This window comes from Hyla sarda, chromosome 7, assembly GCF_029499605.1.
Source record: "Hyla sarda isolate aHylSar1 chromosome 7, aHylSar1.hap1, whole genome shotgun sequence".
Lineage (NCBI taxonomy): Eukaryota > Metazoa > Chordata > Amphibia > Anura > Hylidae > Hyla > Hyla sarda.
The window spans coordinates 223,356,357-223,373,870 of record NC_079195.1 but is presented as its reverse complement, the minus strand read 5'-3'; the positions used below and the strand labels follow the sequence as shown (position 1 = coordinate 223,373,870).

General features: G+C 44.0%; 1 protein-coding gene across 4 annotated transcripts in view; it reads right to left on the bottom strand.

Annotated features, from left to right (window-relative positions):
- The window catches only part of JAK1 (Janus kinase 1), a 188,713-nt gene that overhangs the window by 94,043 nt on the left and 77,156 nt on the right, over positions 1–17,514 (bottom strand). For all 4 annotated transcript variants that reach the window (XM_056532842.1, XM_056532839.1, XM_056532838.1 and 1 more), the window contains 2 exons: positions 11,259–11,454; positions 9,895–10,018 (listed from right to left, as the gene is read on the bottom strand). In XM_056532842.1, the coding sequence (XP_056388817.1) occupies positions 9,895–10,018; positions 11,259–11,424 (290 nt within the window). In that variant the 5' untranslated portion in view covers positions 11,425–11,454. The remainder of the gene's footprint in view (positions 1–9,894; positions 10,019–11,258; positions 11,455–17,514) is intronic.

Here is a 17,514-nt window from a genome sequence, read left to right as displayed (position 1 = left end):
CAGAAAAGAACAACTCAACTTCAGCAGTTGATAATTATTGGTAGGATAAAGATTTTTTAATAGAAGTAATTTACAAATCTGTTTAACTTTCTGGAGCCAGTTGATATTCCAGGAAAAAACATATATATATATATATATATATATATATATATATACATATATATAAGTTTTTTCCTGGAATATCCATTTAAATAGTCTCCCAGTTTTATTTGTTTTAGTTGAGTCATCTGGAGTACGACACCGTGTTCTATCTGCACATACTAAAAGCTATTGATGCAGAACAGCATCCTCGATCTCAGCTTCCGGGAACCCGGTCAATACAACTGAATGGAATCCGGAGATTGCGCTGACCGACAAACACAACGGACTCTTGAGATATGGCGGACAGCTTCCTTTATACCGTGTTTACTATAGACAACCCAAGCCAAAAGCTAGTAGGCGTCAGTATACTGCCAAACACATGCCAAGACAAAGACAGATCCCAAGAGGAAGACTCGCGGAGCTCGTGAGCTGGTAAGAGACTCTACTTGTGTTTGGTTTCGTAGGCGTAACACCTCTCTAAACAGAAAACATAACACGGTGCCAACCTCAGTGGTTTCTAACCTGGCACGCTACAAAATACCTGAGCCTCGCCTGTTAGCCACTTCTTATAATTGTGTCATCCATTCTGCACCTTTTTTTGTCCCCGAGTCTATAAAACCTTTTACTACCAACCATTCTCTTCACTGGTGGACCGCTGATGTATCATTTAAAGGGGTTATCCAGGAAAAAAAACTTTTTTTTTTTTTTTTATATCAACTGGCTCCAGAAAGTTTAACAGATTTGTAAATTATTTCTAATAAAAAATCTTAATCCTTCCTATAATTATCAGCTGCTGAAGTTGAGTTGTTCTTTTCTGTCTGGCAACAGTGCTCTCTGCTGACATCTCTGCTTGTCTCGGGAACTGCACAGAGTAGAAGACATTTGCTTCTACTCTGGACAGTTCCGGAGACAGGTGTCATCAGAGAGCACTTCGACAGAAAATAACAACTCAACTTCAGCAGCTCATAAGTACTGAAAGGATTAAGATTTTTTTTAATAGAAGTAATTTAAATTTAACAGTTTTTTTTCCTGGATAACCCCTTTAATTCATATAGTTAAACTAGTGTTAAAGGGGTTATCCAGGAAAAAACTTTTTTTTTATATATCAACTGGCTCCAGAAAGTTAAACAGATTTGTAAATTACTTCTATTAAAAAATCTTAATCCTTTCGGTATTTATGAACTTCTGAAGTTAAGGTTATTCTTTTCTGTCTAAGTGCTCTCTGATGACACGTGTCTCGGGAACCGCCCAGTTTAGAAGCAAATCCCCATAGCAAACCTCTTCTAAACTGGGCGTTTCCCGAGACACGTGTCTTCAGAGAGCTCTTAGACAGAAAAGAACAACCTTAACTTCAGAAGCTCATAAGTACTGAAAGGATTAAGATTTTTTAATAGAAGTAATTTACAAATCTGTTTAACTTTCTGGAGCCAGTTGAAATATAAAAAAAAGTTTTTTCCTGGAATGCCCCTTTAAGGGTTAACTGACATTACGGGTCTGGTCTGGGGTCTGATCAATTTAGAAGGCTGGTCTGGGATTTTAATACATTTAGGAGGGGTGGTCTGAGGTAATTTTAGGGGGTCTCATCTGGGGTTCTGATTAACTCAAAGTCTAATAATTTTAGGCATCTAGTCTGGGTTTTGAATAATTTTAGGGGGTGGTCTAAATACTTGTAGGAGTCTGGTCTGGGTTCTGATTAAGTTTAGAGGGCTGATCCGAGTTCTGTATCATTTTAGGGGGGAGGGGGAGTTCTAAAAAATTTTAGGAATCTAGTGTGGATTCTGTATAATTTTAGGGAGTGGTCTAAATGATTGTAGGAGTCTGGTGTGGGTTCTGAATAATTTTAAAAGGGTACTCCCCTGGGAAACATTTTTTTTTAATCCTTTTTTAAATCAACTGGTGCAAGAAATTTGAAACAGATTTGAAAATTACTTCTATTAAAAAACTCTTAATCCTTTCAATAATTATCAGCTGCTGAAGTTGAGTTTTTCTTTTATGTCTGGCAACAGTGCTCTCTGCTGACATCTCTGCTTGTCTCGGGAACTGCACGGAGCAGAAGAGGTTTGCTATGGGGATTTGCTTCTAAACTAGGCAGTTCCCGAGACAGGTGTCATCAGAGAGCACTTAGACAGAAAAGAACAACTCAACTTCAGCAGCTCATAAGTACTGAAAGGATTAAGATTTTTTAATAGAAGAAATTTACAAATCTGTTTAACTTTCTGGAGCCAGTTGATATATATAAAAAAAGTTTTTTCCTGGATAACCCGTTTAATGACAGCTGGGGAGGCACAGACTTGCTGACCCCCAATATAGACCAAGACAGGAAACATAGATAAAGTCAGTGGTCTACAACCTGCGGACCTCCAGATGTTGCAAAACTACAACACCCAGCATGCCCGGACAGCCAACGGCTGTCCGGGCATGCTGGGAGTTGTAGTTTTGCAACATCTGGAGGTCCGCAGGTTGAAAACAACTGGATAAAGTCAACCAATCTGTGCTATAGGATTATTTAACATGTAAACCTGCAAATATATATTATAACCCACAAAGTTCCCCCCATTAAGGAGATTTCAGGCCCTTGTAAAGTTTCATTCATGTCGCAGAAGGTGTACAGCGTCTTGTGATATGTGCACCACACAACACGGTATTCGTGCTGCTCTGCAACCACGGAGGTCAGATGTCAATGTGGAGAGGAGAGGACGGAAGAAAGACACCAGCTAAAGGGTAATAAGAAAACAAAACCAAATAGGGCAAAACCCTACACGCGGCCTGTGAATGTAACACCGCAAACTGTCAGGGAGGAAATAGAAATACAAGCAAGAGCAGCTACCAGAGATACAAATACAGACAAACTGCTGAATAAAGAGAGATAGAGAGATATGAGATAGATAGATAGATAGATGATAGATATGAGATAGATATGACATAGATAGATATGAGATAGATAGATAGATATGAGATAGATAGATAGATAGATAGATAGATATGAGATAGATATGAGATAGATAGATAGATATGAGATAGATAGATATGAGATAGATAGATAGATATGAGATAGATAGATAGATATGAGATAGATAGATAGATATGAGATAGATAGATAGATAGATATGAGATAGATAGATAGATAGATAGATAGATATGAGATAGATAGATAGATAGATATGAGATAGATAGATAGATATGAGATAGATAGATAAATAGATAGATGATAGATAGATGATAGATGATAGATAGATATGAGATAGATATGAGATAGATATGAGATAGATATGAGATAGATATGAGATGGATATGAGATGGATATGAGATGGATATGAGATAGATAGATAGATAGATAGATATGAGATAGATAGATAGATATGAGATAGATAGATAGATATGAGATAGATAGATAGATATGAGATAGATAGATAGATAGATATGAGATAGATAGATAGATATGAGATAGATAGATAGATATGAGATAGATATGAGATAGATATGAGAGAGATATGAGATAGATAGATAGATATGAGATAGATATGAGAGAGATATGAGATAGATATGAGATAGATAGATATGAGATAGATATGAGATAGATATGAGATAGATATGAGAGAGATATGAGAGAGATATGAGATAGATATGAGATAGATAGATGATAGATAGATATGAGATAGATATGAGATAGATAGAAAGATATGAGATAGATATGAGATAGATATGAGATAGATATGAGATAGATATGAGAGAGATATGAGAAAGATAGATATTATATAGATAGATAGATATGAGAAAGATAGATATGAGATAGATATGAGATAGATATGAGATAGATATGAGATAGATATGAGATAGATAGATATGAGATAGATATTATATAGATAGATAGATATGAGAAAGATAGATATGAGATAGATATGAGATAGATAGATATGAGATAGATAGATATGAGATAGATAGATATGAGATAGATAGATATGAGATAGATAGATATGAGATAGATAGATATGAGATAGATATTATATAGATAGATAGATATGAGAAAGATAGATATGAGATAGATATGAGATAGATATGAGATAGATATGAGATAGATATGAGATAGATAGATAGATATGAGATAGATAGATATGAGATAGATATGAGATAGATAGATAGATATGAGATAGATATGAGATAGATATGAGATAGATATGAGATAGATAGATAGATATGAGATAGATATGAGATAGATATGAGATAGATAGAGGTCATCACATTGACATTCAATCATAGAGAGTGAGAAGCGGAGTATGCAGGTCTTATGTTGTAGGGGGGGTATTTATTAATGGATTTATTTGTCTTTTATTGAGTATATTTGGCGCATTTTTTTAGCGTAGTGTCTTTTTGCGCCAAAATTTGGGGCATCTTTTCCACAGACATTTTGTAAACCTCCTAGGATTTTGACGGTACGGTGTATGATTTTTGTAGCGGTCAGTAATTTATCATTTGTGCCAATTGTATTTCACCGCTAATTTGCCTGTTTTTGACGCATCATTGCCAACAATATTCTGACATGGAAAACACACATACCAAAGGTAGAATATGGTATGCGCCAAAGTTACTGAAGGACATGCGCCAAATGATAAATCTGATGCATGTCCATACATAAAAACCAAAGTAAAAAAAAAAAAACGGTAAAAAATAAACTGACACCAGGTAAAAATGATAAATACTCCCCTGTGGCGCTACATTACATACCCTGCCTAAAGCCATCAGTAAAACCATCCATGCAAATGACCATGTACTAAGCGCACGCAAAGTAAACAGATAACAGGATAACAATACAGTCATCCAGGTGTCACCAGCTGCTCTGTGGGCAGGAAAGTAACTGCACAGGCGCTGTGGCTTCATCAACAATGTGACTGGCAAAAAAAATCATAAATATTTATACTCCGAAAATTCCTTCCGATGCCAAATGAAAGCTCCTCATTCCATCTTCCATCGTCGCAGTACAGCTTTTACTGCAGGTTTGAATCCAAAACTGGATATAGATCAAAATGAAGTAACTAAAACACAGAACAGATGCTACTTCTACTCTTTTTTTTTTGTCTACTGTTATCAATTCCACACCAGGAGTGGATTCAAAAAGTAGAAGTAGCATCTGTTCTGATTCATTTTGACCCACACCTGGTTTTGGCATCAAAACTGCATCACCAAAAACTGCCGTGTGAAGAGCGCCCTAATGGGGTTTTCCTAATAATAAACATTGTTGCATCGACTGGATATTTAACCAATGTCAGGAAACAATTGCAATAAAATTCGATTTAATTGATCCAATCCCAGGAGTCAAGCTTAAAACATAATATAATGAGCACAGTGACCCCCCCCCCCCCCCCCCCGACCTACGATGGCGCCGACATACGATCATTTCAACATACGATGGCCTCTCAGAGGCAGCATCAACATACGATGCTTTTGTATGTCGGGGCCATCGCATAAACGGCTATCCGGCAGCGCAGACTGCTTCAGCTGCCACCGGATAGCCGTTTAAGGTGCCCCATGAGCTCCGGTGATGGTCACTTACCTGTCCTCGGGGCTCCGGCGCGTCCTCTTCGGGATCCCCCTGCATCGTCGGCGCTCTCCATCGTCGTCATCACGTGGCTGCGTACGCCGTCCCGTCATCCAATAGGAGCGGCGTGCGTAGCGACGTGATGGCGGCGACAGAGCGCGGATGCCAGGGAAGCAGAGGCCTTACCGGAGCGTCGGGGACACCTCGGGGACGGAGGTCAACCCCTAAATGCCCTTTTCAAAGTGCCACAGTTTACGTTGTCGCGTAGAATGACAGACGTGACAACCGCCCTGAACTTTATTTGATTAATTACGTATATATTTTTATTTTCTAACCCTAACCAAGAAGAAGCACTGCTGTTAGGACACATCTATATAGGGAAGGGCCGAGATATGCTAACAAACAGGAATCCTTCATAGGCTGCATTCACTTCTCGTTTTTGCAATACGGGTCCCGTTTCCCATTTCTGTACAAAAAAACGTATGTCTCCAAACCGGACCGAAACGTATGTCTCCAAACCGGACCGAAACGTATGTAACCGTAAGCAACCATATATGCCTCCTCACGTTTTTAAACCGTATACGGTTTGAAAACGGATGTCCGTTTGCATACGTTTTAATACGTTTTCCTTGAAAAAAAAAAAAAACGGATACGGTTTTAGGTTTGTCAACATTTTTAATAAAGTTTTTTTTTTTTTAATTGAATTTCCCCCCAAAAAAATCCGAAAAATGAAAAACAATATTGTGCAAACCAGATGTAACCGTACACACATACGGTTCAATACGGTTACCATAGAACTCCATTTTAAAATAACCGTATACAGGTTGGAATACAGTTTTTGACCAGGACACAAAACCATAGTAGACTACGGTTTGGTGTACCGTTAAAAAACATATAAACCCGTAAATTATGCAAAACGTACACAACCTGATGCTACGATTGGCATACGGCTTACAATGAAATGTATATATATATATATATATATATATATATATATATATATATATATATATATACACACATACACGGTTTGCAATACGGTTCGAAACGTTTTTTTCAATGAAACCGTATTGTAAAAACGAGATGTGAATGCAGCCATAGAATTACCCAAAAACAAATGGGGAGATTTATCAAAACCTGTCTAGGGGGGAAGTTGCTGAGTTGCCCATAGCAACCAATCAGATCGCTGCTTTCATTTTTTCAGAGGCCTTTTCAAAAATGAAAGAAGCGATCTGATTGGTTGCTATGGGCAACTCAGCAACTTTTCCTCTGGACAGGTTTTGATAAATCTCCCCCCAAATCCTCTACCTAAATTACAAATGGAACTAATCGATTCTATTAGGGAAAAGCGCCATCTTGTTCACCTTCCAGTAACCTGTATTTATGTTCAGAAGCCTCTTTAGCCCTTAAAGGGTTACTCTGCTCCCCAGCACCCGCAACATTGAGTTCCGAATGCTGGGTGCGGGCTTCCGTGTTGAAGCCCACCCCCTCGTGACGTCACGCCCCGCCCCGCCCCATGACGTCTCGCCCCCTCAATGAAAGTCTATGGGAAGGGGGCGCGATGGCCGTCTCGCCCCCTCCCATAGACTTGCATTGAGGGGGCAGGACGTGACGTCATGAGCCTCCGGCGCTGCACTCAACACTCTAAACGAATGCCGGGTGCAGCAGGGAGATCGCGGGGACACCGCGATCAGGCATCTTATCCCCAATCCTTTAGATAGGGGATAAGATGTCTAGGGGCAGAGTACCCCTTTAAGAAGGTGTCAGGCTACTGTCACCAGCTTTTTCCATCATGAAGCACTGATGGCGATTATAGACAATAGCTATCCACATTAAAACGCCAGTATTTCAAGAAAGCAAAACATCAGCTCGTCATCAAATAGAGCATAAAAAACTTCAATTATACCTTGAATGTACATGTCCTAGACCTGCCAAAAGTATATGTCCTAGACATGCAAAAAGTTATTTATTTTTTATTTATTTTTTAGACACCAACCAATGACAAGAATGAGCAGAGAGAGAAACACACAGGGGGAGATTTATCAATATGTATCTGTTTGCAGCCACTTAAAGGGGTACTCCGCTGCTCAGTGTTTGGAACAAACTGCCCTGAACGCTGGAGCCGGCGACAGAGCTCGTTACTTAATAGCCCCACCCCCTCGTGATGTCCCGCCCCGCCCCCACAATGCAAGCCTATGGGAGGGGGCGTGACGGGTGTCACGCCCCCTCCCGTAGACTTGCATTGAGGGGGCTGGGCGTGACATCATGAGGGGGCGAGGCTATGACATCACAAGCTCCCAGCGCCGGCTCCAGCGTTCGGAACAGTTTGTCCCAAACACTGAGCAGCGGAGTACCCCTTTAACAGCCTTATTTTTTTTTTTATGCTCTGTTTTTGGCATTTGTGCACCAAACTTATCAAAACGGCGCAAGACTTTGATACATTTTTGAAAAATCCCCTCAGACGTTGTTGTAGGATGTCATTTTTCTATGGCAAGGCAGAGGTGGTAAACATTTGTTTTGAGTGTCATTTTTTTTATACATTTTTTTTTAACGGTTGCGCAATATTTTTGCGCTCTTTTAAAAAGACGCAGTTAATAGATCTCATCCACTGCATAGTCAATAATGAAGCACTGCCTTTTACAGTCACTTTTGCCAAAATTATCTATTTTGAAATTGCGCAAAAATTTCTGCTAAAAAAAACAAAAAAAAAAACGTCAGGAAGGCGATGATAAATCTCCAGCTTTGCTTCTCTTCGTGCTCTGTGTTAGAACTGGACGCCGGACCCATAAACTTACATTACAAGGCGGTCCAGGTCACGTGACACCTAGCTGAGTGTGCACTTCTCTCGGGTCATTCTTGTGATCTGTCCGAGTGATCAAAACATTTAATCCGTCTCTTCAACCTATCAAAAGTTTGTTTTCGTGTAAATGACTCGTTTCACGTCTAATCTAGCGTGATCCCCCATTCATGAAAATGCAATCTGGCTGCTCAGTGAACCTGAATTTTGCCCTACAGCATTAACTTAGTCTTTCTAAACAAGACTGAGAAAAACAGAGGGTCAGAGGATCAGTAGAGGATCAGTAGAGGATCAGTATCACAGACCAGAAACCTCAGCTACAAAGAAATGATGACAAACCTTAAATGTATGGAAAGAATGTAGACGAATCTATCCCCAGGCAAGTTTCAAATATTTGAGGTGCAAATAAATTACCGGTATTACTACCTATCCTGGCCTGGAGAAAATATTCTCAGCAATAGGCACTTGCTGCAGATTTAAAGGGGTACTCCTCCCCTAGACATCATATCCCCTATCCAAAGGATAGGGCAGTGGTCTTCAACCTGCGGACCTCCAGATGTTGCAAAACTACAACTCCCAGCATGCCCGGACAGCCGTTGGCTGTCCGGGCATGCTGGGATTTGTAGTTTTGCAACATCTGGAGGTCCGCAGGTTGAAGACCACTGGGATAGGGGAGAAGATGTCTGATCGCGAGGGTTCCGTCGCTGGGGACCCCCGCGATCTCCCTGCTGCACCTGGCGTTCGTTTAGAGTGTCGGGTGCAGTGACGTTGCGGCTACGCCCCCTCAATGCAAGTCTATGGGTGGGGGCGTGACTGCCGCCACGCCCCCTCCCATAGACTTGCATCGAGGGGGCGTGGCCATAACGTCACGAGCCTCCGCCCCCGCATCGCCAGTCATCCCGAGATCTTGGCTGTGGCACCCCAGACATTTGGTGCACAGAGCGAACTTCGCTCCGTGCAGGATGACCGGCGAGGCGGGGCGGAGGCTCGTGACATCATGTCCACACCCCACTCGTGGGGTCATGGCCACACCCCCTCAATGCAAGTCTATGGGAGGGGGCGTCCACACCCCACTCGTGGGGTCACGGCAGTCACGCAGCCTCCCATTGACTTGCATTGAGGGGGCGTAACCGCGACGTCAAGAGCGGGGAGTGACCGTGACATCACGAGCCTCCGACGCTGCACCCGACGCTCTACACGAACGCAGGGTGCCGCAGGGAGATCGCGGGGGGCCCCAGCGGCGGGACCCCCACGATCAGACATCTTATCCCCTATCCTTTGGATAGGGGATAAGATGTCTAGGGGCGGAGTACCCCTTTAAAACATACAAAATGTTGGTGAAGAGAATGATCAAGGAGGAGTGACTGGCAGCAGCTTTCTATCTCATCTGAGGTGAGCGTGCACATGTATGGGGGGGGGGGGGGGGGTTGGACAAACCCTTAGAAATTACCCATAATGCAGTAATAAAATCCAGCACACTGACCTGACCCGGTAAAACAGTTTCAGAGATGTATTGGAATCTATCTTGAAGAGGTGATTTGGAGGCAACCAGAGGTCGTCCTTCTCATTGTAAAGTGCAAACAGATTGAGGCACAATGGTGAAATATCTATAAAGAAAGAGGTAAAAACCATAAGAAACACTTCGTCCCAACAGGAAACATTGTGTATACAGACTGGAAGCTTAAAAGGTTAAAGGGGTACTCCACTAGCCAGCATTCGGAGCATTTAGTTAAAGGGTAGCTCCCACCATCCTATTTTTTCTGTCCCTGCCTATTGTCAATCTATCCCTAACCCCCTCCCTGCTTTTAATTTTTCTTTTTACTATATTAAAAATAACTTTTTGTCTGCCTGGCAGTGTGCTCACTACCAGGCAGACTTCCCCAGCAGGCACCACGTCACTGATGCCTGCTGGGGACAACACTTCCGCCCTTAGTTTATCTACACAGGGCGCCTCCAGCTGTTTCACCACTACAACTCCCAACTTGCCCTGACATCTATTGGCTCTCAGGGCATGCTGGGAGTTGTAGTAGTGAAAAAGCTGAAGGAACCGTGTGTAGATAAACTATAAGTTAGTGCCATGCGGTGCTACGGCGCTAGCCCGTTCCCTCCGTCAAACCCCCATACCCCGTTCCCTCCATCACAAATCCCCCCCCCCCCCCCCGCCCGCCCGCATATCCCGTTCCCTCCATCACAAACCCCCCGCCCCGCATACCCTGTTCCCTCCGTTCTGGTACCTGCAGAGTCCGGCAGCGGGCGTGCAGGGACAGCGGCGGCGACGTCATGTGCGGGAGGAGTGGCCTCCCAGCCAGTGGCCGGGGAGCCAATGCGCTCGCTTCCGCCTGTCTGATTGACAGGCAGGGAGCGAGAGTAGCCTGAATGAAAAAGGACTGATTGCCAGGCCAAAATCAGTCCTTTTTCAGGCGTGACGTCACGCCAGGCTGCAGCCGGCCACTAGGAGGGAGACCCCTAGTGGCCGGTTTTTTAAACGTAAATTTCACCCTGATAATCCCAAAAAAAAATAATGACAATATATTAGAGATATGTTGTCGTACATAAGTACTACAACATATAAAAAAATAAAGTTGGTGACAGTGCCCATTTAAGAACGCTGTGTGCGCACTGTGGGGGTCGGCCACGCCCCCTCGTGACCTCAGGCAAAGCCCCCTCAATGCAAGTCTAAGGGAGGGGGCGTGACTGCCGTCACGCCCCCTCCCATAGACTTGCATTGAGGGGGCATGGTCTGACGTCACGAGGGGCCGTGGCCGACCCCCGCAGCGCGCACACAACGTTCTTAACTTAATGTTCCGAATGCTGGCCAGTGGAGTACCCCTTTAATAAGATACTTACTGCATTTCTGTGCCGCCTCGATGAGCAGATCCTCTGCCGTGTATGTTCCTTCTGTAAACGATAATGGGGGCTTGTCTCCCAGGTAAAAATGGATTTCTATACCTCTGGGAGGAATGGCGTCAACTTCGCACCTCTTGGCGTTTCGGATTTTTGCACAGAAAGCCATCGCTGTAAAATCTCATGCCACGGTCAAACTCTACAAATAAATTAGAATAAAAAGAAGAATCAGATTAAAATGTGAAATCAACAACGTATCTAAATCAAGACAAGGAAAAACTGTGCAGAATCTAGAATGTGGAACAATGTTACAAAAAGCGTCAGTAATTCCGGAGCAGCGTTCCCCTACATGTGGCTCTCTAAGCTGAAGCAAAAACAACTTCCATCATGCCCCGACTTAAAGGGGTATTCCAGGCCAAAACTTTTTTTTTTATATATGAACTGGCTCCAGAAAGTTAAACAGATTTATAAATTACTTGTATTAAAAAATCTTAATCCTTCCAATAGTTATTAGCTTCTGAAGTTTTCTGTCTAACTGCTCAATGATGATGTCACGTCCCGGGAGCTGTGCATGATGGGAGAATATCCCCATAGGAACTGCACAGCTCCCGGGACGTGACATCATCATTGAGCAGTTAGACAGAAAACAACAACTCAACTTCAGAAACTAATAACTATTGGAAGGATTAAGATTTTTTTAATAGAAGTAATTTACAAATCTGTTTAACTTTCTGGAGCCGGTTGATATATATAAAAAAAAGTTTGGGCCTGGAATACCCCTTTAAGTATCACTATATTACTGAACACAGGGCAACTCTAGACAGGGGAGGGGGCACCTTACCAAAGGTTAACCATAAAGGAGTTCTCCACCGTAAGGTGACTTTAGTACTTACAAGCCAGACAGTAATGGACATTTGTCTTGGGGCTAAATGGCTGTGTTGTGAGTCCACCATAGCGCTGCTGTGTTCTTTTTGTGAAATGGCTATTTCCTGTTGGAGTTCCCTCCCTCCAACTACAAGTCACAGGATCCCTTGCTTGTAAGTGTGAGGTCACTTTTCTCCCTCCCACACACCAGTCACCCCACCCATTAAAGAACACCTGGGAAAATTCCCTGCAACCCTGTGGAGAATTCGACTTTTTGAGGGTTAAAGGGGTACTCCGGTGGAAAACCTTGTTTTTTTTTTAATCAACTGGTGCCAGAGCAGCATATGTTTGCTATGGGGATTTTCTCCTACTCTGGACAGTTCTTAAAATGGACAGCAGAGGTCAGCAGAGAGCACTGTGCTCGTGATGTCGGCAGAGAGCTCTATGTTCCAAAAAGAAAAGAATTTCTCTGTCGTATTCAGCATCTAATAAGTACTGGAAGGATTAAGATTTTTTAATAGAAGTAATTTACAAATCTGTTTAACTTTCTGGAGCCAGTAGATTAAAAAAAAGAAAAAAAAGGAGTACCCCTTTAAACTTGAAAAGTTACATTGAATAAATTCAGCACATAATATAGACCTTGTCAAAAACGTGCTTCTACTTGGCATATGCGAAAGTCATTGCGAGTCACATACATTTTTTAAAAGTCACAAATTTTTGCGGGCTGCGCTAAATTTTGCGCAAATTCACAGCATTTATCAAAGATAAATTAACCCCATAGTCTCTTGCACTCTCTATAATAAATTCGTGAGTGTTTATTGCACACCATTATGTTGACATTCTCTCCTATTAAATCTTTACACAACTTGCAGTGATGACCGAGCAACAAAAAGTAACGTGAGTAACGTTACCAAAGAATGACCCTTTACCTTCCTGATATGTGGAAACTCAAAAAAATAAATAAAAAATAAATAAATAAATAAAAAATGATAATCAGAACGTTGTCTTTCTTTCCTCCAATCATGTTAAACAGAGTGAAAAGCAAGACTGAAACAACTTTAAAGGGGTACTCCGCTGCTCAGCGTTTGGAACAAACTGCTCCGAATGCTGGAGCCGGAAGCTCGGTGACGTCATTGCCCCGCCCCCTCATGACGTCACGCCCGCCCCCCTCAATGCAAGTCTATGGGAGGGGGCGCGACAGCCGTCGCGCCCCCTCCCATAGACTTGCATTGAGGGGGCGTGGTGTGACATCAAGAGGGGGCGGGGCTATGACATCACAAGCTCCCGGCGCCAGCGTTCGGAACAGTTTTTTTCCAAACCCTGAGCAGCGGAGTACCCCTTTAAACACAAAAAATTAAAATAGAAAAAAAAAACTCTTGGGGTCCGTTTAAATCACTACTGAGCTCCACTAAAGGGAGCCCCATTGTAAAAAGACAGGAGTTCGGGGACGGCAGCGTGACGTCTGTCGGGGGGGCCTGGGAGAATAGCAGGAGGAAAAATACTGCTTGCGCCATGTTTTTCTCCTGCTATTCCCATCAAAAAACAATGGTGCCTGATGGACCCCATAATAGTAAATGGGAGCTGTCGGGACCTGTTGTTCCTCTTCACGAGAACGGCCACAAAAAAACATTAACGGACGTTCTTGACAGGGCGCAATGGCAGTGTGAAAAGGGCCTACAGCGGAGGAAAAAAATACTGCATGTCCGGTCTTTTTGTCCACTCAACCGCCCCTAAATGACCGACATGAGACAGACCCCATTCAAGTCAATGGGAACTGTCAGGACCCAGCGGTGCGTTGTACAAAGGGTCTGTTCAGCTTCTTTGTTTGGCACCGATCGCACTGTGCGGTGATGTGAACCTATCATTAACCTATCAAACCTCTACTGTGCCCCACAGCTGCTGCACACCTCTACTGTACCCCACAGCTGCTGCACACCTCCACTGCGCCCCACAGCCGCTGCACACCTCTACTGCTCCCCACAGCTGCTGCACAGCCCTACTGTACCCCACAGCTGCTGCACACCTCTACTGCGCCCCACAGCTGCTGCACACCTCTACTGTACCCCACAGCTGCTGCACACCTCTACTGTACCCCACAGCTGCTGCACACCTCTACTGTACCCCACAGCCGCTGCACACCTCTACTGCACCCCACAGCCGCTGCACACCTCTACTGCACCCCACAGCCGCTGAACACCTCTACTGCTCCCTACAGCCGCTGCACACCTCTACTGTACCCCACAGCCGCTGCACACCTCTACTGCACCCCACAGCCGCTGCACACCTCTACTGTACCCCACAGCCGCTGCACACCTCTACTGTACCCCACAGCCGCTGCACACCTCTACTGTACCCCACAGCTGCTGCACACCTCTACTGTACCCCACAGCCGCTGCACACCTCTACTGTACCCCACAGCCGCTGCACACCTCTACTGTACCCCACAGCCGCTGCACACCTCTACTGTACCCCACAGCCGCTGCACACCTCTACTGTACCCCACAGCCGCTGCACACCTCTACTGTGCCCCACAGCTGCTGCACACCTCTACTGTGCCCCACAGCTGCTGCACACCTCTACTGTGCCCCACAGCTGCTGCACACCTCTACTGTGCCCCACAGCTGCTGCACACCTCTACTGTGCCCCACAGCTGCTGCACACCTCTACTGTGCCCCACAGCTGCTGCACACCTCTACTGTACCCCACAGCTGCTGCACACCTCTACTGTACCCCACAGCTGCTGCACACCTCTACTGTACCCCACAGCTGCTGCACACCTCTACTGTACCCCACAGCTGCTGCACACCTCTACTGTACCCCACAGCTGCTGCACACCTCTACTGTACCCCACAGCTGCTGCACACCTCTACTGTACACTCTGAATGGAGAGAGCAGATCGAGCGTTGTGATGTCACTACTACAACTCCTTTCTGTTCAGGAAAATGGAGGCTCCAGGAGACGTCCCGAAATAACAGATTCGTTAGTAGTGCAATTTTCACTTCCCTTTTAACTCCCTGCCATTCTACCAAAATCAGATTTTACAGATAAGCTGAACAAGTACTTTAAGGCGAGACAATACCATCACTTAAATAACTAATACACACCATGCTACAAAATCTGTAGGCCTTAAAGGGGTACTCCGCTGCTCAGCGTTTGGAACAAAACAAACTGACATCATAGCCCCGCCCCCTCAATGCAAGTCTATGGGAGAGTGCTGGATCTTGTGACGTCGCAGCCCCGCCCCCTCAATGCAAGTCTATGGGAGGTGGCGGGATATTGTGACGTTCTAGCCCCGCCCCCTCAATGCAAGTCTATGGGAGCGGGTGTGACGGCTGTCACGCCCCCTCCCATAGACTTGCATTGAGGGGGCGGGGCGTGATGTCATGAGGGGGTGGGGTTATGACGTCACAAGCTCCCAGCTCCAGCATTCGGAACAGTTTGTTCCAAACGCTGGGCAGCAGAGTACCCCTTTAAGAAGTATTATCCATTATTTGTATAGTGCCAACATACTGCTACAATACCAACATTACCTACAATAATGGACTGATCCAATGAACTGTCCCAGCTGTCTCCTGCGTATACTGTGGACTGATCCAATGCACAGTCACTGTCTACACTAATGGACTGATGCAATGAACTATCCCAGCTGTCTACTGCACTTACTATGGACTAAACCAATGCAGGGGGTTGGGGTTGACGATTTACGAACACTGGTGTGAATTTTTAATGGCATTAGAGCACAAATGTTTCGATGAAAGTTGTGTACGTGCACCAAATTTATCAAATGTTACACAAACTTTGATCATTTTCAAACATTGGAGGAGATTTATCAAAACCTGTCCAAAGGAAAACTTGCTGAGTTGCCCAAACCAATCAGATTCCTTCTTTAATTTTTAAAGCCATGGGAAAAAATGAAAGAAGTGATCTGATTGGTTGCTATGGGCAACTCAGAAACTTTTCCTCTGGACAGGTTTTGATAAATCTCCCCCATCAAATCAAACTAAGTTATGTTCTATTTTATGCAATCGAAAAGTCGCAAAGTAAGTGGCGTCCATGCAATCAATTGTATCAAATGTTGCACGGACCTTAAAGAGAACTCCAGCGGAAATGACCTTATCATCTAATAGCTGATCACGGGGGGCCGACCGCTGGAACCCCCGATGATCTCTAGGAAAGGACCCCGGCTCTCCCAGTGAGGTGCGCACATTGTCTACCTGTAGACGGCATGCGCTCCATCATTTCTATGAGAGTGCGGATGATGGCAGGGTGCTGTATTCGGGTCTTTTTGACACTCCGATAGAAGTTAATGAAACGCATGCCGGCTGAAGGACGCGCGCCTCACTTAGCGCTGGGTCCCGTTCACTATCCTGTGGATAGGAATAAGTTAATTTTCGCCGGAGATCTCCTTTAAATACAATTGTTACAGAGAGCCCTTTCGATAATTCTATAGGGCAGGGTTGACCTGCCTGTGATAACTACTAAATCTGGCCTATGCTACTTTTTGACATTTCTGTAACATTTCACAAAAAAAGTCGCACATGAAAAATCAGTGACCACTGCACAAAGTGACCTAAATAAGATCACTTCATAATAATTAACTATAAACGTTCTAAATCAAATGTCACAGAAAATGTTGCATGGGGCCAACCTGTGACCTTTCATGGGACAAATTTGGATGAAAAAAGCTGTCTAAAAGGTTTGAGGAGTTCCCCTCACAGTCACTACCCACAATAATGGATCAATCCAATGAACTGTCCCAGCTGTCTCTTAGATAACTGTAGACCGAACCAATGCACAGTCACTACCCACAATAATGGAACAATCCAATGAACTGTCCCAGCTGTCTCTTAGATAACTGTAGATGGAACCAATGCACAGTCAATACCTACAATAACGGAACAATCCAATGAACTGTCCCAGCTGTCTCTTAGATAACTGTAGATGGAACCAATGCACAGTCAATACCTACAATAACGGAACAATCCAATGAACAGTCCCCAGCTGTCTCTTAGATAACTGTAGATGGAACCAATGCACAGTCAATACCTACAATAATGGAATGATCCAATGAACTGGCCCAGCTGTCTCTTAGATAACCGTAGACCGAACCAATGTACAGTCACAAAAGGTGTAGAAAAATGCTTGACTTACACCTACAATGATAAATGCCGGCCAATACACGCAGAGGAGTAAATCCATCAGAGTTTAATAGTAGACCTCACTACTTTCGGTCACACAAACTATGACTATGCTGCAGTATTTCATAGAAATCATAAATCTAAAACCAACCAGGTCCCCAGGGCGGTTCCTGACATCCTCCACATACTCGGCTTTACTTGATTAATAGATTTCTTTCTATACACAAATAGGACAAGATCAAGATGAACGGGGCAGA